Source organism: Macaca fascicularis, chromosome 3 (assembly GCF_037993035.2).
Source record: "Macaca fascicularis isolate 582-1 chromosome 3, T2T-MFA8v1.1".
Classification (NCBI taxonomy): Eukaryota; Metazoa; Chordata; class Mammalia; order Primates; family Cercopithecidae; genus Macaca; species Macaca fascicularis.
Window position 1 is genome coordinate 101008671 of NC_088377.1, and position 23072 is coordinate 101031742.

The 23072-nt window shown below is 43.5% G+C and overlaps 1 protein-coding gene across 2 annotated transcripts in view; it reads right to left on the bottom strand.

The window, feature by feature from the left end:
- CHN2 (chimerin 2) overlaps positions 1 to 23072 on the bottom strand; it is a 315435-nt gene that overhangs the window by 244258 nt on the left and 48105 nt on the right. The window contains exon 2 of one of the 2 annotated variants that reach the window (XM_005549902.4): positions 18901 to 19016. The exons of the other annotated variant lie outside the window; for it this stretch is intronic. Within the exon in view, the coding sequence (XP_005549959.1) occupies positions 18901 to 18952 (52 nt within the window). The 5' untranslated portion in view covers positions 18953 to 19016. The remainder of the gene's footprint in view (positions 1 to 18900; positions 19017 to 23072) is intronic. 2 annotated transcript variants of the gene reach the window in all.

The window sequence follows — 23072 nt, forward strand, 5'->3', positions numbered from 1 at the left end:
AAGTTGAACTCATGGAGATAGAAAGTAGAATGATGATTACCAGAGGCTGGCAGAGTAGTGGGGAGAGGGGAATAAAGAGAGGTTCCTGGGCACAAAAACACAGTTAGATAGAAGGAATAAGATCTAGGGTTCAGTAGCACAATAGAGTGACTATAACTAACAATAATTTATTGTCTATTTCAAAATAACTAGAAGAGTGGAATTGGAATGTTCCTAACACAAAGTAATGAGAAATGTTTAAGGTGATGAATATCCGAATTACCTTGATTTGATCATTACACATTATATGCTTGTATCAAAAATATCACGTTCCCCACAAAAGATATGCAACTATTATGTATCCATACATTTTTTTAAATTAAAATGCTAAAGTCAATGCAATAGAAAGCGAATCTCTAATCATCTGACCGTGGCCCATTTGCGTGCATCGAGGTGTTTCCTCTCACCCATTAGGTGGAAGCAACAGGCTCCCTTCCTTTCCTGGAACAGTGCACCTGCTTTAGGGGGTGAGGCCCCTGAGGATGGGTGTTGGGGAGAGAGCTGTGCCTCGTGCAGGGCCTTGGCTTCCAGCAGCCCAGCTGTTGTGCTGCCTTCTATGGCTCCAGCCCCATTTAGCACAGATCATTACAGGCTGGCAGCTGTCAATTATCCAAGCCAGAAAGATTCCCCATGGCACTCCACATCTGGAAGAGCCTTCCCTGGGAATTGGTGCAGAAGCATCCATGCATTTCCACCTCTATTTATCATCTTCAAATCTCCCTGGAGGTTATTATCCTCCAAATGCAAAGATCAAGAGAAGTTGAAAATGCACATAGTAATTTTTATCTTAAAAAATACTCTAGCTAATCCTAATACTCAACAAGATTATTTTTTAGATGGTATGAAATTGAAGGACACTGTGTGTGTGTGTGTGTGTGTGTGTGTGTGTGTGTGTGTGTTCTGGTTAAGTCGTGAATGAAGGACATTTTTTAAAAAACCATTAGAAATGGCTGATAAACTAACAATTTATACTTCCTCTTATGTTATCAAAAATGGATGACATTTTTTAGCCCACCACATATACTAAATACGGATAATTTGTTCCCGAACCCTTAGTTCCAAGGGTTTCACTAAACAAATAAAACAAAGATACCCAAAAGGACTTCTGTCCTAACACATACATAGGAAAAATATGCTGGGTATAGGAAGTAAAATGTTTCAGTACAAAATATTCAGCCTCCTCAGTGGAAAATAACCTTCCATAACACAGATCAATAACACGCTGCTTCCTGTTTACTCTGCCTAACTGGGGACTTTACTGTAAAATCTGATTACTGTTATCAGCAAGAAGCTGATTTGGCTGCTCTAAGGAGAGTCATCCAAATTAAAGATCCCCCAAGTCACAGCTTGAATGATCCTAGCTCATGTACACAGAAAGCTCTAGAGCCTCTCCTTGTCCATCGGGAGGACTCTGTCTTGAAGAATGGCCTGATTCAACTTAAATTGTTCATCTAGGCAGCAAATAACAGATTCCCACAACGGGGACACGTCGACATTCCAATCCATGGAAAACTGGAGAAAATTCAAAAGGGTATTAGTGCCTCATTCTGGTTTTTAGGATTCACTCCATCAAGCTCCTCTCCGTGGAAAAGTAGGTGGCCTTTTGTATGCTTTAATAAACCACAGAAAAATATGCACTTAGGCCAGGCATGGTGACTCACGCCTGTAATCCCAGCACTTTGGGAGGCTGAGGTGGGAGGGTCACTTGAGGTCAGGAGTTCGAGACCAGCCTGGCCAACATGGTGAAACGCCTGTCTCTACTAAAAATACAAAAATTAGCCAGGCATGGTGGCAGGCAACTGTAATCCCACCTATTCAGGAGGCTGAGGCAGGAGAATCACTTGAACCCAGGAGGCAGAGGTTGCAGTGAGATCTCACCATTGCACTCCAGTCTGGGCGACAGAGGGAGACTGTCTCAAAAAAATTTAAAAAAAAAAAAAAAAAGAAATATGCACTTAGTGCCTATCGTACAGAAGACGCTGAGTTGTCCCGTGGAGATACAGGGTTGTGCATTGGATGGCATGCCTGCTGGGCAGAATGCAGGAGAGGTCACAAGGCACTTTAGGCAAATGCCCATGGAGTAAAAAGTTCTAAGAGCTACTACAGCGGAGGGGTGGGTGGGGCTCGAAACAGGTAAAAAAGCATCACAGGGAAAGGAGGGATTGGACCCATATTGATTCTTTCCATTAAAAAACTTCAGACACAAAGTGTCCTTGGCTTCTCACCTTGAGGAGGGAGAAGGGTCGATTGCACTTCATCTGAGCTCTTCCAAAAGAGGAGACAGAGGCCCAGCCTAGGTTTCTGGCTAGGTTTCTCGACTAGAAGAGGTGGAGGCTTCCTGGAAGGAGGTCTGGACCTAGTTTGGATAGGAAGGGATGGCAGGAAGGAGAAAGGCAGGCAGAACCTATCTGTCACGCATGTGGAAGATGCACTACAGCAGGAAGAATCAGGGAGTGGACCTGAGTTTCAAAATCCTGCTCCACTTTCCCTGGCTGGATGACCCTGGGTAAATCATAATCCTTTCCAAATCTCAGTCCCTAGACTGTAAAATGGGGTCATGCCTGCCATGATAGCCGGCCTGTTAACATTAAATAATGCATTTAAAACTTGAAACAAAATCTCTTCTTACTCATAAATGATCAATAAATGCTGGATCCCACCTGAATTTCCTCACACCACCTTGCCACACACCAGAATAACAATTACAAGGACCACAGCCTTATAACTGACCGACAAAAGCTGTTGTTGTTCTCTCTGGCAGACAAGATGGTTAGTTTGTGGTTTAGGAAATATATTCTTCCTATTAGAAGGTAATACCATCTCCTGTTTCATGTCTTATCGGATCACCCATTCCTTAGACCCTTTGTGGATGGTGACGGAATGAAGAAGAGGGAGGAGGGAGGAAGTAGAAGGAAGTATTTATCAAGCCTTCACTCTCTGGACCAGGCCCTCTGGTGAATGCCTAGTGAGGAAGGCCTAATGGTGCTCCAGTTTCCTAGGAAACTCTTCTTGGCACCCTCATCCTGGAAGTAGGTGGTTTGTTTTGGGGAACACACACACATTTTACACACATCTTTGACAGTCATTTGGGCAGGATGTCTCACCACCAATGGCAGGACTAATATCTAAGTTGGATCTTTTTTGGGGGGAAGATGGGATCTTGCTACTTTGTTCAGGCCTTGAACTTTTGATCCTCTCACATCAGCCTACTGAGTAGCTGGGAGTACAGGCACAAGTCACAGTGCTCAGCTTACTGTACTGGGTCTTTTTGAGGTGAATCTTCACTCATGTGACAGTCAAATTTTTACCTTTTAAAACAGACTTCATGAGCCTTTTCCTTCTTGTTACACTCATCCATCAATACAGAGGCTGCTCTCTGTACTACAGTAGCTGACATCAACAGCCTTTCCTCCTCATCTGTCACTCACCGCCCAGGCCCAGAGATTCTCCTCCCTGCATTCCAGCCCACTGCTTTCCTAGACCAGAGAGAGGACCCTCTTCTCTCATGTCTCTCTCAAGCCTGCCTCCTACCTCCAAGAAAGTAAAGAACTTTCCTCGGGGGGTGACAAAGTCAGGTACATCCATGCTAACCACAGAAAATTTCTATTTCAGTCATTCTGTCTTCACTCCAGGAGGCCCTATTGTCTACCCACATCTCTTAAGCAATTTACAAAGCCCTGTTAATTCATTCACAGCCTGCTCAGCTTCAGGGGCCTTAAGGAGGCAGAAGTCAAACTCAAAAGGGCACAAGGCTTCCAGAGGTTTCATGAGAGTGGGTCTGGCCAGTGTAAGTCTAACAGAGTGAGTGGAAGTTGTGCCCTGTTCTTTGGCATCAGATCAGATAGCAAATCCAATGAGTAATCAGAGAGTAAGGAAGCCAGGTGGGAAACCAAGAGCATGCTGAGGAAATGGGGAGGCTGCACAGTCAGGAGGCAACTTGGAGCTTTCTGGAAACTTGAAGCTGCTTCTAGAGTCAGGAGAAGTTGAAGGAATAGGGGCATCATTGTGAACTGTGCTGGGAAATAGCCAGAGACACCACAGAAGGGCAGCCCAGGATGCTGTCTCTATTCCCTCAGTGTCTCTAGACTCTAAAAGCACATCCCCCTATTTACTCAACATCAAGTTTCCCAAAGGCTCCACAATAGCTACTTTCCACACTCCTGATTTCACTATGATTTCAGAGAAATGGTTAGTTCTGAGATCATTTCCCAATAGATCAAATTTTTGCTAAGAAATAACAGATCTCCTTTAAAAAAGCTAATGATTAACTCTACCTATATTAGGTTGCTTTTTTTTTTTTTTTTTTTTTTTTTTTTTTTTTTTTTTGCTTTTTGCTTTTAACAGTCAACTGACTTTTTAAATTTTAAAATTCTTATTTTAAATTGTGGTAAAATACACATAACATAAATTTTACCATCTTCGCCATTTTTTTAATTTCAAGTTCCGGGGTATATGTGCAGGATGTGCAGGTTTATTACACAGGTAAACGTGTGCCACGGTGCTTTGCTGCATCTATCAACCCATCACCACCTAGGTATTAAGCCCAACATACATTAGCTATTTTTCCGGATGCCCTCCCTCCCCCTGCACCCCCATCTTCACCATTTTCAAGTATACAGTCAGTGGCATTAATCACATTCACATTGTTGTAAAACCATCACCACCATCTATCTTCAGAATTGTTTTTCTTTTGCAAAACTAAAAGTCTACACCCATTAAAATCTAGTTTCTTTTTAGTAAGTAAGGTTCACTGTAATAGACAGAAGTAAGAGAAACAATTAGTCAAAGAAGAAAGGGATTAGGGAATTGAATGAAGCCAACACAAAGAAAACAATTATATTTAATCTATTCTCTCTACTGATTCCAAAGAAAGATTTTTATCATCTAAATTGACACTCTAATCCTGATATAATTTAACTCTCTTTAACGCACACTCTTTAGTTGAGCCCAGTATAGATAAACAGTTTAAAGTATTAACTACAAGGGTTACTTTTGTGTGTGACACAAGGCAAGGTTAACACTTTCTTTGCTATGTGTTAAGAACTATGTATATTTGTGATATGAAATATTCTACATGGTGCTAATTCCAAATACCTGAAGTCTTCCTTCTAAGAATCTTATCAAACTAGTACTGTGATACACAGAAGAGACCTTCCGTGCAGTTGGATAGAAAGTTGTTTTTTGGTGGTTGTTTTTTGAGGCAGAGTCTCACTCTGTCACCCAGGCTGGAGTACAGTGGCACAATCTTGGCTCACTGCAACCTCTGCCTTCCAGGTTCAAGAGATTCTCCTGCCTCAGCCTCCCAAGTAGCTGGGATTACAGGCTCGCGCCACCACGCCTGGCTAATTTTTGTATGTTTTGTAGAGATGAGGTTTCACCATGTTGGCCAGGCTGGTCTTAAACTCCTCACCTCAAGTGATCTGCCTGCCTCGGCTCCCAAAGTACTTGGATTACAGGCGTAACCCACCAAGCCTGGTGGACCACTTACTTTATTGCTCTTTAAAATAATCTAATTTTAAAAGGTTTAGGTATAACGACATCTAACATAAAATTTTGTTAGGGCAGAGCCCATATATAATCACTAAACTGTGCAGATTTGCTTCCTTTTTAAAGTCATTCCATTAGGTGACCTCTATGAGCAGCCAATGCTGGTTTTTATTTGAAGTAATTTCAGTAACGTGTTTTGCCCACGTATTTTCTGTGGTTCAAAGAAGTGAACTATAGTTCTAGTTAAGGCAAAAGACCTTTGTAAGGATTCCAGTGTAAGGCAAAGTTCTAAATTCTGAGGGATAATTTTTTCAAGAGAAAATAAATTACTGTACATTTGGATAGATACTCCAGACAATATGCGTGGGCTAGAGAAATACTTGCAGTCCTTAGGGTGGTAAGCAGGATCTCAAGGTTCTAAGAAGGAACATCTGAGACAGGGCCCTGCTGGGGGAAATCCCAGCATCCTTGCAGGGAGGTGAAGATAACTGACAATTGCTCTCAGTGGGTTTGGAGATGAAATCGAAGGTACTAGCAGACGTGGAAATGACAGAGCTTGGCCAAGTTAGGGAGGCAATGGATACAGTGCAAACACCAACGCCCTCCGCCGGTCATTAAGTAGGCTATGTGACCTCGAGCAAGTTACTAACCTCTCTGAGCCTCCATGTACTTCCCCATTCTGTAAAAGAGTTGTTCGGAGAATAATAGGAGATGATATATAAAACACAAGAAAAAGTAAATAGCCAGCTGGATAGAGAATTCCTGAAGACACTTGATGAAGGATATCTATTATGATTGAAAAGTAAATGGGGGGGGGGGTATCATTATCACCTTCAGAGTTTCTCTTTGAAAAGGTCATTCCCAAATCTGCATTAAAAAATCAGGCTCTAGGCCAGGTGCGGTGGCTCAAGCCTGTAATCCCAGCACTTTGGGAGGCCAAGACGGGCGGATCACGAGGTCAGGAGATCGAGACCATCCTGGCTAACAGGGTGAACCCTCATCTCTACTAAAAAAAAAAAAAAAAACTAGCTGGGCGAGGTGGCGGGCGCCTGTAGTCCCAGCTACTCGGGAGGCTGAGGCAGGAGAATGGCGTGAACCCGGGAGGCGGAGCTTGCAGTGAGCTGAGATCCGGCCACTGCACTCCAGCCTGGGTGACAGAGCGAGACTCCGTCTCAGAAAAAAAAAAAAAAAAAAAAATCAGGCTCTAATTTCCCCACCAAAAGGGTCAACGTATGTTAGAAAGAAAATATAATTGCAAAGTGGCTTATGAATTGGGGATTATTTCTAAATGACATCCTCAAAGAACTGTGAATTACATTTGTCAGAATGAGATGAAACGTGATGAGGGCAACAAAGGACTTGTTTCCTCTGCTATTGGAAGAAACCACCACAGACACCACCAAATAAAACAGGTCCAGTGTCCAATTAGCAGGCTGGAAAATCACACTGCTGAATAAAATATTCACCTGAAAAACGTACTCCAAAATCGTGAAGGCTAAAGGTAGTAAGAGGAAACGCTGAGCTATGGAGTCAGAAAATGGCTGACCCACAAGGAAGCTTCTTACAACAGATCCTGGCTGGCAGAGCTACATCCAGGGCTGGAAGGTGGAAGCCCTGGGCCCTGTTTCCGCAACCCTCTCTCACCCCACCACGGCCACCCCTTCTCCAGACTCCCCGCTCCTCACTGCAATGGACCTTCACTCAGTGGCCCCAAAAGCTTTCTGAATCACACCTCTGATGCTCCTCTCCAGAAGGTTACTCAGTTCCGCAAATGCAAGCATGAAAATACTGCCAATGAGAGACGGCAAAATTAATCACACTGTACACTACTTTACGAAGAATTTTATAAAATAAAGTACCTAATATTTTAATTTTATTTTGTAATGGATAATGCACTGACATGACTCAAATCCAAAGTTAGATAGAAGATCTGGGCGTGGTGGCTACGCCCGTAATCCCAGCACTTTGGAAGGCTGAGATGGGCAGATCACCTGAGGTCAGGAGTTCAAGACCAGCCTGGCCAACATGGTGAAACGCTGTCTCTACAAAAATACAAAAATTAGCCGGGTATGATGGCAGGTACCTGTAATTCCAGGTACTTCAGAGGCCGAGGCAGAAAAATCGCTTGAACCCAGGAGGCAGAGGTTGCAGTGAGCCAAGATTGTGTCACTGCACTGCAAGCTGGGCGACGGAGCAAGACTCCATCTCAAAAGAAAAAACAAATTAGACAGAAGAATCTACACCGAAAAGTCTGACCTCCACTCTGGCCTCTAGGGGTAATCATTTTTCATTAGTTTCTATCTATATTTCCACTGATTTTCCTCCAGCTATACTAAGGTATAACTGACAAATACAAATTCCATATATTCAAGGTGTACGATGTGACGATTTGATGTATGTATACATAGTGAAATTATTACCACAACCAAATTAATTAACACATCCTCACCACACTTTGTTACCATTGCTGTGTATGTGGTGGGGGAGTGAGGTCACGTAAGATCTACTCTTTTGGCAAGTTTCAAGTATACGATACAGTATTAATTATAGTCGCCATGCTAGATGTTAGGTCCCCAGAATTTATTTATCTTATGGTTGTACCCTTTGACCAACTTCTTTCTTTTTGCAAATAGTACCAATATACAAGATGTGTATACATATGTGTGTATATATATTATATAGTGAATATATAATGAATATACACACACACATTCTTACCACACCCTATTTTACACAAAAAGGAGCACCCAATATCCAGTCTTCTTGCACCTTACTCTCTTCCTTCTCTACATTCTACAGATCTCTCCACACTCACACATAGAGATCTTCCTTCTTCTTTGGTTTTGGGGTTTTTTTTGTTTGTTTGGGTTTTTTTTTTTTTTTTTTTTGAGACAATGTCTCAGCCTCAGTCTGTCACCCAGGCTGGAGGGCAATGGCACCATCTCGGCTCACTATAGCCTTGACCTTCAGGCTCAAGTAATTCTCCCAGCTTAGCCTCCTGAGTAGCTAGGACTACAGAGGCGCACCCCCGCATCCAGCTAATTTTTGTATTTTTTGTAGAGATGCAGTTTTGCCATGTTACCCAGGCTGGTCTCAAACTCCTGGGCTCAAGTGATCTGCATGACTCAGCCTCCCTAAGTGTTGGGATTACAGGCATGAGCCACTGCACCTGACCCATTCTTTTTTTTTTTTTTTTAAAGCTACATAGTACTCCACTATGTGCTACACCACAGTCTATATTCTACTAGTTCCCTATTGCTGGACACTTGGTGTTTACAATCTTTTGGGATTACAATAATGGCACAGGCAATAACCTAATACATTCGCTATTTCACACTTGTAAAGATAGAAAGGTGGAAGTGGGATTGCATGTGTACTTCTGTTAGATGATGCCAAATTCCTCTTTGCGAGGTTGTACAGTTCTAAGGTCTACACACTCACCAGTAAAATAAAGTTCTGATTTCTCTTTTGAAAGTTTTGCTCATTTTAATGTTTTTATTTCTGTTATTTTGTGGGTCTCACGCTTTTGTAGCAGGCATATTTATAGAAGGAATAATCAGAAGCTGTGTCCTCACTACTACAAAAGAATAAAAACACTTCATTTCACCACTCAGAAGTGTCAAATTAGTAGTACAGATAGCAAGTGCTCAACTTTGGAGGAGCTAGATATTCTGGGAGATGAAACAGACTTAGACTTTATGGAAGAAAAGGGAATTAACAGGCCCTGGAGAAAACAGAAGATGAGGCGAGCGGAGAGACACTTCCAGATTCCAAAGCAGAAATATTCAAAGTGCGCCAAGAAGGATGAGCAAATTGACTGGATCAAACAAAATATTGTGTAGACTCTTGAGCACAAAGCTTAGAAATGTAGTTTGAGGCCTGATTGTAGAAAACCTTAAATTCCATAAGGGATCAGCTAATCTTTTGACTTAGGCTATACAGAGGGTAACCAGATGTCCTGGTTTGCCCAGGATAATCCTGGTTTATCCCTATTGCTCTAGCATCTCTTTTACTCGCAAGAGACCCAGTTTGGATGATAATTACATAGTCGGTTGTCCTAGCTATAGGGACCACCAAAAATCTGTGGGCAAGAGAGAGAGATGAAAGTAGCATTTCATCAAGATAAATCTGAGGGGCCGGGTGCAATGGCTCACACCTTGTAATCCCAACACTTTGGGAGGCCAAGGCAGGAGGATCACTTGACTCCAGGAGTTTGAGACTAACCTGGGCAACATGGCAAGACCCCATATCTAGGGGAAAAAAATTAGCCAGGGGTGGTGGCACGTGCCTGTAGTCCCAGCTACTCTGGAGGCTAAGGTGGGAGGATCACTGGAGACCAGGAAGTTGAAGCTGCAGTGAGCTGAGATCACATCACTAAACTCCAGAATGAGTGAGAAAGTCAAAACAAAAACTGTCTCAAAAACAAAGACAAAAGCAGATAAATCTGCATACTTGAGTATACAGAATGGATAAAGGAAGAGAGGCTGGAGATAGGGAGAGCAGGACATCACCAGGCCGAGTAGCAGGAGGAAGGACAGAAGGCCTGACTCTGCTTCAACTAGTTTAGAGCAGGGTCATCTGTCTCACCTTTCTGAAGCTGCCATTTCCTTACGTGTAAAAAAAAGACAATGGATTGGATGCAAAAACATCTTTTCAATTCTAATTCTCCAGGGCCCAAGAGATTAGAGCTGTAACCTAGGTGGTGAGATATGTGGAGGAGTGGAAAGGAGAGAAGATGAAGGGATGGTGGAGGAGAGGGAGCAGTCAGAACAGTTGTGCCCAAGGAACAGGGAGAGCTGAGTTGCTGACACTGGCATACGGAAGAAGTGAAGACCACCAAACTGCTGTGAGACACTCCCTGGCCTGGTTTTATTAATACATGTGCTGTATTGAGATGACCGCAGGACACTGAAGGGGCGATTGAAAGACACATATAGGAGGACACAGTGGTGTGACCAAGCCAAATGGAAACCAGGGCTAGGATGGACCACACTTAGAGCCATCCGGCAAATGGCTTCAGTGAGGGTTGGTTCGTTCACGGTACTCAGGTATGGTCAAGGAAGATGGCAGCGAAGACAATGGGTGAGTAAACCTCTTTTCTAGTGGAGGCGTCTGAGTTTCAGACCAGGCAGCCTGGGAAAGCAGGGCAGGTTTTTAACAGCAAGCCTAGTTGATAGTCCCAGTCTTAATTGCCAAATGCTCTGAAGGAAATCTATCGCCTTATTCGGGATGTATTTAAGGAAAACTCATGCTACGCAAATGGCCTGGACTCCAAGAAAGTATCACATACATTGCTTTGGATTTGTTTCCCCCAATGACAAAAGGAATTTTCAGCCAGTACTGCTTACTAATAGAAGGTCTTTGGTTAACAGAGGGCCCTGCAGGTAGGTTTGGATGGGGGTGGGGGCCAATCGGTTCCTCCTCAAATACTATAGAATTGGCTCCCTGGACTGCCTGAGTTCCTCTAGGTCCCCTACCCTGGAGCCCACATGGACAGCTTTCAGAAGATCATCGAAGATCACCTGTGCCAGACCAGCCTGATATAGCTATAATTTACATTGACTAGAAATTGAACTTTAAGTCCTTAAACAAATGATCCATGAGCACCAGCTTCCGGCAGAAGATACTAGGAAATGAAGAGATCCACCCAGCTTCTACCACCTCTTTGTAATGAGATCAGAAACAAATAACGAAATCACCTAGAGGCAAGCAGAACTGCATACACCCAAAAATCACAAGGTAAAGGTTAAAATATTGTTCTTGTGTTCAAATTGAAAGAACAAAAAATGCCTGTTGCTCTTCTTTCGAATGTTCACATACAAACCTTTTCTTGTCAAGAAAGAACACTTGGAATCAATAAAGAAACATTAAAACTATGTGAGAATGAGTCATTACACTCCAGCTTTATTAGAGATAAAGTATTCTCACACTGTCACATGATTCTGTGATTCTGAAATAGACTGAGAAGTTATCTCAGTCTTGAGGGCAGGGCTATGTCTCATTCGTTCACACAAAAACATCTGGCACACCATGGCATTTAAATCAAGTTTATGGCATGGCAGCCTCTCACTGGGTCTAGAGCTGACTATAACTTAAAGGTAGAAGCTCACTGTAACATCACACCTAGCTGCTAACATGAACGAAAAGAAAGAAAAAAGACACGTGTTACAAGTCAAATCACTCTTGTCTGAGAAATGTCTGCTCTGGCTATCAGGAACTTAAATACCAAAGGAAAGGTAAATTGGATTAAGTTACATTTGGAAGAGCGTTCCAGTAAGAGGCTTGGTAACTTCTGATTGCATTTAATAGCATTAAACTGAATCAGTTTCCAGATAATGGTTTTTGCATGCCGCAAGTTGCTTTGATAGATTCTGTCCTTACAGAAGGTATATCTGTGTAAAAGACTAAGATGAAATCAGCCTGCAAAGACAGAAATGATGTCAGTAAACCAGTCCAATTCTCCACAACTGCCTACAAAAAAGAATATATAAAAGATGGGAAGGGAGACATCAATCATGGCTGTTTGTTTTTATAAAAACCCATTCTGAACTTGAGTCACCCAGCTTGCCGTCTTGGCTGTCTGCAAGATCAGTTCCAACTAATTGCCCAGTTGTCCCATTGCCTGTATGACATGGTCTATAAAATGCAAACCTAGATTGAAAAGGAAGACAAGAGAAAAGAAAACCCCCAACTGATACATATACACGTATTTTTTTAAGAGATCACTCAGCTTCTTCCTCTGACCTCATGGCTGGAAGGTTCTAACAAAGGCTTCTCAGTGTGGAGGGTGTTCCGTCTCCTCCTTGCCTTGTGATTATTCCTTCCCACGCCCTAAGATTTAGGACTGGTTGGGGGTCACATGGGCCAGGCCACAAGAGTCGCACTGCACAGCTGCCACAGGAGCCCTGCCTTTGCCATCCTGACACTGCTGGGATGGGGCTGGCTGGGCTCTGAAGTGAGCTTGATGGCCTTTCCTGGAGGCACATGCCTGTCTGAAACTGAGTGCCTGAGACAGTGACCAGGCAAAGGGAAATGTAGAAGCAGGTCTCCCTCCGCACACAATCCACCAGGCATGCCCAGGGAAAATTACTTCTACCCCTCTCCTCTTCTGCCGCTCTCTATGACCATTAGTAACCCACTGTACATTCCTGGGTGCCTGTCTGGCAGGCTCCTGGGGTAAATGGACCTGAACTCTTTACTGTGTTCCCCTGGTCTTCTAGTACCTCCTCCCAGTGGTCTCGATGCTCTATGACCTGCAAGCTCTCTTGGTGGGACAACTGCATGCCATTGCTCAGAATGACTTCCAGACACTGCACAGCTAGACACTGTGCATTGTTAGCTGAGCACTCTGACCAATCTCCTTTTAGCAAACCCGCTTGAACTACAGAAACTGGAAAGCTAAAAACTACATTTCCGAGACTCCCTGGCAACAACAAGTCTAAATGTGACCCAAGCTCTGAGGAGCAGACACATTTACATGACATCTGAAAGGAGATGGTGCCAAGTAGTGGCTGTACAAAGAGATCGGCCCCTCCTAGAGACCTAGTATGTGTGATTTTTCTGGGGCAGTTCGCAGAGATTCTCATGTCCAGTCCCTGGTAACCAATGCTGGGTGTGAGTGGTGGTGCCAAGGGAGTTACTACTAGAGCAGTCCTGGTTCTCTAAGGTCCCTAAAACCCTGTCATAAGTCATTTTCTGCTTAAACTCCTTAGAGTGGCTTCCATTGTCTGCAACTAACAACATTAATCAAAACAACTTCCTATCTTATACCTTAGGTTTTTTAATCCTTAATGTAGTGTCTCCTCCTCATTGTCACAGAAAGTGCTTCAGGTACATGCCTCAAATTTCACTTGAGAAATGGTAAGTCTCAGTTACTTTGAATATGTTTTATATCAGCTTTGTAGACTAGCATTCACTTAACAAGGATCTATTAAAGGGGTACTGTGTACCAGGTACTGAGATGACCATGGTGCACATATAAGACACAGCTCCTGCCTTCATAGAGCTTACAATCTAGTAGAAAAAGAATAGTGGCTGGGCGTGATGGCTCACACCTGTAATCCCAGCACTTTGGGAAGCCAAGGCGGATGGATCATGAGGTCAGGAGTTTGAGGCCAGCCTGACCAACATGGTGAAAACCTGTCTCTATTAAAAATACAAAAATTAGCTGGGCGCAGTGGTACGTGTCTGTAATCTCAGCTACTCAGGAGGCTGAGGAAGGAGAATCTCTTGAACCTAGAGGCAGAGGGTGCAGTGAGCCGAGATCATGCCACTGCACTCCAGCCTGGGCAACGGAGCAAGACTCCGTCTCAAAAAAAAAAAGCTACATTTATTTAGCATCTACTCCTACCAAACACTAAAATTGACACTTTAAATATGTAACTCATATAATTATCAAAATAACAGACACCATCATCCTTATTTTACAGTTGAAGGAACTAAGGTTCAGAGAGGATAAATAACTTGCCCATGATCAGAATTTTATGACTAGTAGGGGATAAAACTGAATTTAAATTCACATAGTTGACTCTAAAAGCTGCCTCCAATATAAACTGTTGATGCCTTGAGGGCAGGAAATCTATTAAGTTCATCTTTGAATCTTATAGTTGGAAGGCTCATCTAGCCCAATCTCCCACCTATTCCAGAGTCCCTTTTATAGCAGATGCTGCTAGTTTCCTACTCCAAATCCATAATTCCCTGCTTCCTCACAAATAGAATGCCTAGTTTGTTCAGAGCACCGCCGAATCCAGCTAAAAACTAAATTTCCCAGACACTCTCACATTTATTAGAGGTCATGTGACCCAGTTCTATTCAATAAGAATCCAGCTGAATGTGTTGAGGATTTCTGGAAAAGTTTTGCCTTGTTAACATGAGCCACCTCTTCCTCCTTGACACTTCTTCCTGCTGGAAGGAGCAAGTGAGGCTGGAGGTAGGGCAGCCATCTTCAGGCAGCAAGGATGAATGCCACATGTAAGGACGACAGGCCGGAAGAGAGAAGGAGCCTGGGTCCCTGATGGCATCAGGAGGCTTCTACATCAGCCTTGAAGACACAGTTTAGCACATCTTATTACATGAAAACTTTCTTGGGAATCCCTATTTGATGAAGCCCCTATAGTTGAGTTGTTGTTATATGGACTGAAACTCAGTCTCTAACTGATATACTGTCTTTAACATTCTGGATGACTAAGAATCGACTTATGTCTTTCCCGTGATGGGAAACTGTCCCATGAAAAGCCACTTACATGTTTGGATGGTCCTGTAGAAAATATTTTTTCTTCTCCTTAAACTGAAATCTCATTCTCTATAAGATGCATGAGAATGCAATTTAAGACAAACAGCAAATAAATACCATCTGTGCATGTCCCAAGTACTTGCAGACTATCTCATGTAATCTTGTATAATTGGCCGGGCGCAGTGGTTCACAGCTGTAATCCCAGCACTTTGGGAGGCCAAGGCAGGCGGATCACGAGGTCAGGAGTTCGAGACCATCCTGACTAACACGGTGAAACCCCATCTCTACTAAAAATACAAAAAATTAGCTGGGTATGGTGGTGGGTGCCTATAGTCCCAGCTACTCGGGAGGCTGAGGCAGGAGAATCTTGTGAACCTGGAAGGTGGAGGTTGCAGTGAACTGAGATTGCGCCACTGCACTCCAGTCTGGGCAACAGAGCAAGAATTTGTCTAAAAAAAAAAAAAATTAAATCCTGTGTAATCTTATGTGGTATTATGCCCAATTTGCATAATGAGATCACAAATAAGATCACATTCTAAGGTTCTGGATGGACGTAAATTTGGGGGGACATTATTCAACTCACCACAGTAGCAAAATTTTTACCTAAACCTCAGTTTCTCTCCTAACCCAGAGGCTTTCTATTGCTGTTTGTGGGTTAATGATAATGAATTTGGCCTATTTCAGTATATATAGCATGTGTAAGATTGTTTAGATGGATATAAAATTTAAAGCACCTTCAAAAACCACTGTCACCCTTATTTTACATGTTTGAATCTCTAAAAGAAGTGCCATGCATCAAGCCCTATCTTCAATTACATATAATTAGGTTCTATTTTTGTGATGAATACCTTACTAGTTCCAAATCTGGCTTCGTTTTCACAGTTGAAAGTAAACACTCACAGTTTACATGTACTGACATATTTCTCTTCATTTCAATCTCACAACACTATGTTGAGGAAAGAGTGAAATCTCTGTTTATCAAATATTACTAATATGTCTGAATTATCTTATTCTCTCTGAAATTCTGCATAAGTGTTAGTTATACAAAGTTACCTTGAAAACACTGCCTCGCATTTATTCAGTACTCACCATGTTCGGTGCTTTATATGTATCTCATCCCTATAACAACACTAAAAAGTAATCTTATGAGAAGGCAGGTATTTTATTTATTTTATGTTATTTTATTTTCTTTTTTTCAGACAGAATCTTGTTCTGTTGCCCAGGCTGAAGTGCAGTGGCATGATCACGGTTCACCGCAGTCTTGACCTCCCAGGCTCAAGAGATCCTCCCACCTCAGCCTCCTAAGTACCTGGGATAACAGGCACATGTCACCATACCCAGCTATCTTTTGTATTTTCTTATAGAGACAGGATTTTGCAATGTTGCCCAGGCTATTCTTGAACTGCTGGGCTCAAGCGATCCGCCAGCCTTGGCCTCTCAAAGGGCTGGAATTGCAGGCCTGAGCCACACGTCTGGTCTGGTATTTTATTTTAAATCATAATCCCTTGCAAAACATCCTGCATGGTAGATACATAACAAATGCTTACTGACTAACTTTAGTATTTCTATTCAATTTTGCCATCCTTGCCCATAATCAATAAGTGATCAAAATATTACCAAATTGTAAAGAAGTTCAAGCAAGCTGGGTGCAGTGGCTCATGCCTGTAATCCCAGTACTTTGGGAGGCCGAGGCAGGTGGATCTCCTGAAATCAGGAGTTCGAGACCAGCCTGGCCAACATGGTGAAACCTCATCTCCACTAAAAATACAAAAATTAGCCAGGCCTGGTGGCAGGTGCCTGTAATCCCAGCTGCTTGGGAGGCTGAGGCAGGAGACTCGCTTGAGCGCTGGAGGCAGAGGTTGCAGTGAGCCGAGATTGTACAACTGCATTCCAGCCTGGGTGACAGAGGAAGACTCCGCCTCAAAAAAAAAAAAAGCTCAGGTAAAAAAAGGGAAGAGTCTTCTTACTAGATGTGGTGCTCCATGTACATTATTAGACATCAACAAGTAGGAAGCAACTTAAGGTTTAACCGGAAATCAGAGTTCCTAGTCTAAAATAGCTAATTATTTGTAAAGTACTTTTATATTATTTAAGGAGTCATGCTCTAATTAATGAAAGTCTCATGTCTTCTGTACCTTCCTACATCAGAAACCTCTGTTGCTGCTGCCTGATTCCGTGAGACATGCACTCCTTACATGCGTGAAGCATAACTAGGTTAATCTCCTATCTGTAACATTTCAGGATAAAAAAGAATTTTAACTGTGTTATGGAATTATCAAAGAAGAACACTTTGGTCATTTAAGGATTAGAAAGAAAGCACTTCTGATTCAATGAATCTCCTATCTAATTTTGGTAATGGCTATATAATTTCATTTTTGCAATGCAGATAAAAGGATATTTTAAAATGAGAATATATCGATAAAGGTGGTGCCGTAAAAGCTACAAATGGCTAATTCCTGCTCTCTTTCTTTCCTCCCAGGGAGTGCCATGACATTATGCCTGTTAATAGAAATCTGAGCTAACTGAGGTCTCTGGTAGTGAACAGAAGCAAATATAACAGACAACATAGTTGCAGATGAACAATAAAATCACGTCTCGTGTTAAATAAGGTTAAGTCGGTAAGGTCTTGGCCATGCAGATATATTCAGAAGCCTTAGACTCTCTTTACCAGGCAAGAGAGTAGAAGAAAAGGTAATTCTTATACATGGTTTTACAACTAAAATTGCCACTTGTTTAAATTCACATTTTTACACTTTTAAAGAATGGAATTGGTTATTGGTATTCATGTCGCTACAATTCCTGAAACATCTTTCCTATTTTTTCCTTATAGATGTAAAATATCACAAAGGTAAATGTAATATCTGTATTTTTTGACAATTTATTCCATAACATCTTTCACACTGGAGTGGGTTATTAAGCTTAAGTTGCTTTACTGGAAGCTGCAAGATACACATGGATGAATACATTCTCTACACTCAAATAACCTGTATTCCAGCAAGAAAAAGACAAATGGCTTAGAGCAGAAAGGCCGCAGGACAACCTAGGGGGTTGTGACGGTTAGGTTTCAACTTGCCTGGTTAAAGAACACTTGGAAAAGAAACCTAGTAAAGCATTATTTTGGGAGTGTCTGTGAAGGTGTTTCTAGAGGAGGTTGACATGTGAGTCTGAGTGCGTTAGGTGGGGAAGATCAGCCCTCCATGGGGGCAGGCACCATCCAACCAGCTGGGGGTCTGGAAAGAACAAAAACCAAGAAAAGGCGAAAGTGTCCATCTGTCTGCTGGAGCTGGGACACACTCTTCCTCTCCTGTCCTTGAACAACAAGCCCAGGCTCCCTGGCCTTTGGACTCCAGGACTTACACCAGCAGCCCCGCCGGTCCTCAGGCCTTTGGCCTCAAAGTGAGAGTTATGCCATCAGCTTCCCTGGCTCTGAGGCCTTTGGACTTGGACTGAGCCATGCTACCAGCATGCCAGAGTCTCCAGCTTGCAGATGGGCTGTCATGGGGCTTCTCGGCCTCTATAACCACATGAGCCAATCCCCCAGATAAATCCCCTCTCCTATCTCTATATCTATCCAGCTAGCTAGCTATCGTATTGAGCCTGTCTCTCTAGAGAACCCTGACCAATACAGGGGCAAAAGAAGAAATTGCTTTTGACTACGGGAATCACAGAACTCCTCAAGAGGAAGTAACAACTGATCTGGAACAAGAAGAACAGATAGGCCCAGTGATAGGAGAGAGCACACAGTGATAGGAGAGGGCACACAGGGTACAGGAATGGCATGACAGAGACACAGGATTCTAAACCCAGCTCATCTCCAGAGTCACATGGACAGAGCTTAAATCATGAAGTATTCAGGTTCCAGCACCCAACTTACTGGTGTGTGTCTCTCAAAGTAGAGCCTGAGAACTGTATGTTTTGTTTCCCCAGTAGATGCTGCTGAGGGTTCAGGTTTGAAGCACTGGACAAAAAGTAAGAATCTACAGGAAATATTCAGAGCACAAGAAAAGCAGAGAAGACTGTCTGAGGCCTTGAAATGCCAGGCTTAAGAGGGAGGGAACCACCGGGGGCTCTGTGGGTAGCACAATAACATGATCAGAACTGTGTTTTGGGGAATGACAACTGGCAGTGGCCCAAAGGCAGACCTGATGAGGAGACTCCAGGCAGGGAATTCATCAGCAGGTTGATCGTGGTCATCCGGGTGAGACGCAGGGCCCAAACTAATGTCACAACAGCAGCAGTGAAGAGGAAGAACTGAAAGCTGCAGACAACAGGGTGGGAGACTTGGTTAATGAGCTGGAGGCAGACTAGGGTCGCAGGCTCGCAAGGGAGCAGGCTGAAGGCAGGTCTGACTGCAAGGCCCAGTGTCCCATGTGGCTGCCAGTCTAGAGCTCAGGTTTCTGGTCCGATAGCACGTGTCACTTCTTCCTGATATTGCCAGCAGCTGCTAGGACCACTGCCTGCTATAGTACTTTCTCTCCAGATGCTCTGGCCCACACTTTCAGCTGCCTGGCCAGACTTGCTCCCATCACCTGCAACACAGTTAGATCAGATCTAATGTCTGTGCTTCGCTGCAAGGGACAGGGCCTACTTTCCAAGCTCCAGATGCCCTCCAGCCCTCCTCAAACCCACTGCCAGCTGGCTGGTCTCTGAGCTCTGCTCTTACAGACATGGTGGACTGGCCTGCTCAGGCATCAGTGCCTGAACAAGGCAGAGAAAGCACATGGTTTCACATGCAATGATGCTGTTTCTATAAAAATGACGACTCAACTAAAATAAAAAACAGTGTAAGCACTGACCACCTGAGGATAAAGAGCAGGGAGGATTTTGGGGCTGCATGATTTTTGTTTTGCTTTGCTGTGTTTTTAATTGGAAAGCAAAGCCATGGAAAAAGAAAGCTGGCAGAGGAAACAACAGAATAGCGTCAAGGCTCCTTTCCCAGTGGATCAGGCAGTGATACCACCAAGGTCAAGGCTGGCTGTGAAAGGGCAGGGCTCGTGAGGCACCACCGGGGTGGTGAGGCTTTTTTGTGTATTTTGTTTTGTTTTCTGTAACCCAGGGGCTGACAATCTTTGCAAGGGGGAAGAACAAATAAATTATGGCCCCTTCTCAGCCACTTCACAGACACTGCACAATGCTGGGGTGCTGAGGCAGTCTCTGGCAAGCTGAGCTCAGGAAGCAGGTCAGGCTGGCTGTGGGCAGAAGGCTGGGGGAAGCATGTGGCCCCGGGGCAAATGGTCACCTGATTCTGTGGAGGTGTGGGCAGCCACTTCCCTGAGTGCCGGAGAAGGGTGAAAGGAGGCAGCCAGGCCTATGTGACACATGTGGCAGGGAGGAAATGCCTGTTCTGGCAACTTTGGGTCACTGTGTGATTGCATAAATATCAGCAATATTTGCAACAGAAATCCAAAATTTATGGTTCTTACTATGCCTCTCATCTCACTCCCCAAGCTCCAGATGCCAAACTTCTCTCCCTACTCTTATCTCTGCACTTGCTGTTCCCTCTTCCTGGAGTGCCCTCCTATCCCCCATTCTCAGCCTGGTGAAATCCCATCCATCTTTCAATTCCATGCAAAGGTGCCACCACTTCCATGAAATACTCTTTGACACTCCCAGGCTCAATAGACCCTACACCCTCCTCTGATCTCATACAACACAAGGTACACAACTCCATTATGACCCCCACATGATGCATGCCACTCTACACTGCTATGGACTGAGTGAGTGTGTCTCTGCCAAATCCTAACCCCCAAGGTAATAGTAGTAGGAGGTGGGACCCTTGTAAGGTGATTAGGTCACAAAGGCTGGCCCTTCATGACAGGATTAGTGCCTATAAAAGCCCCAGAGAGCTCCCTCATCCCTTCCACCATGTGCGGGCACAGTGAAAAGGCACCATCTATGAGGAAGAAGGCTCTCATCAGACACTAAATCTGCAGGCGCCCTGATCTTGGACTTCCAGCCTCCAGAACTGTGAGAAGCAAATTTCTGTTGTTGATAAGCCACCTAGTTTAGGATATTCTGTTATAGCAGTCTGAATGGACTAAGACATGTACTTAAGTTACGTGAGCTATGTTTCAGCCATGGATGTGCCTTATTTACCTTTGACTCCACAGCACCTGCAAGCAGGTGCTCAATGACCCCTGTGAGCCATATGGATCACACATCAAACTCATCACTTACTAACAGGAAGATCAGTGAATAGAAACTATGCCAATGATGGCTTTACTTTGACCCTTCACTCCTTGGAAACAAGGAGGGAAGAAGTTCTGATGGTCTCCCAGAAGACTATTCTGGTTTAGCAACTACCAGCAAACAAGTCCCTCTGAGACTGTCCACTCCACATCAGTGCCCACCTACCCCCACCCCTCCCAGCCACGTGGACCAGGACCAGGAAAGAGACAAGAGGTCTCTGGGAACCTCTCTTGTTCTGCCTGAGACAAGAAGCAATTCTCTCCAAGCAGCATAAATCCCATAGGTTGATGTCATCGTGGGTGTTGCCACAGACTCTTCTAGAAAGCAGGGGAAAGTTGCTTTACACTAGGGGTCTTCCTCTTGGTAACACAACTTCCTTGGTATGTTACCAAGACTTTGCCAAGTGCTCTATGGATGTTTGTTGAATGAAACAAAATTCCCTGGTCACGTTTTATTAGATATCCTTACCTCACCCTTAGAGCCTTCCTAATGGAAAAGAAGATGAAGTTGGCATTAATGCATTCATTTTGCCTACGTGTACAGAGTCCCTCATTATCAGGAGCCCAGCAGCAAAGGCTTCAACAAGGAAATATCCAAGACGTATTTGAAGCATGGAAAGCATTTCCACAGGCTGAGAGGTGTGGAAGAGAAGTGTTTCAAGTGGCCCGAAGAGCAGAGTAAAGGCATGGAAATACGAAAGTAGTAAGTGTGCGCACAGGGTGCTGCCAGTCCTTGTCATACAGTCCCAACCAGGGAGGCAATGTCAGTCCTGGAATTAGCTCAGGTTCTCAAGCCAGGCATCCATGTACCGGCTGTGTGGCTTTGGGCAAATCCCTTAAATTCTGTGGCCTACATCTTTGTTATCGGTAAAATAGAGATGATAATACCTTGCAGAGTTGTTCTAGGAATGCATAATGCACGTAAAGGATGTGGTTAAAAATGCATAAAATAAATGGAAGATATTATCATTATCATTATTACATTATAAGCTTCTTGAAAACAGACTATTTCTTACTCTTACTTGTCCCCACTGAAATACCTGCCACCTTGTTTTGCCCAAATTCAAAAGATACTAAGTATGTGCTGACTTAAATTTATCTCCTTGCCACTTTATTTCTATTACCGTTCCTTGGTTTCTGTTTTCCTCTTTAAAGAAATGTTCACTACCTTTTGTTAGCCTGATTAGACACTGAAGAGAGTCCATGGACACTGGATGCTTGAAACACAGATCCTATCCACTTTGTATTTACAGATTAGTTAAGGACCGCTTGAAAAATCCACAGTCAACTGTAATAAATAGTAAAGTAATAAAGTTCCCATAAAGAAGAAATTCTATGAGGCTCAGAGTCTTAATAAAAAAAAATAGGTAGGATTTTAATAAGCAGAGAAGAGGGAAAGACAGAACGCATTGCAGGTAGAGACTTTACTGAAGAAATCAATACAGGAAAGTGTGGGGCATATTCAAGAAACCATAGGTAATCTGGCCTGGTCAGTATGAACAAGAAATTGAAGACACAGCCTGAAAAGTAGTGTAAAGCCAGACTGAGAGAGAGCTAAAGACCAAGATGAAGATTCAGTACTTATCTCATGAACAATGGACAGCCACAAGTGATGGGGCCTGGGATCACAGAGTTTGAGATCTGGAAGGTTCATATAGAGGGAGAGTTCACACCTCCTTAAAAGACTGGAAAACCGAAGCAAGGGAATTTAACTTGCTCAAGGTTACTCTGCTCATTATGGCAGAATTGGGATGAAAACCCCAGTTTCCTGATTACCAGTCAAGATCTGTAAGCTCCATACCAGGGAGATGACAATACATGGCGCACATGTAGTACCAGGGAGATAACAACATATGGCACGCACGTACACCACTTCCTTTTTCCTCACCCAAGGCAGATATTTCTAATCGATTGGGGCTCCTTCCTGGTGGTGCAGGTCCAGCCTCACCATCCTCAACGCAGAGCTTCAGTATCTGCCGACAGTCGGCGCTGCCCCTAGAGGTGAAACCTATCAGACTTCAAGCCCTCACTTTGCTGCCTTAATACAAAAATGCTTGCTTTGAAATTCCCACAGAGAATAGCAGAAATGACTGAGGGAGGGCTCAGTCACTTACAAGAGTCACTTG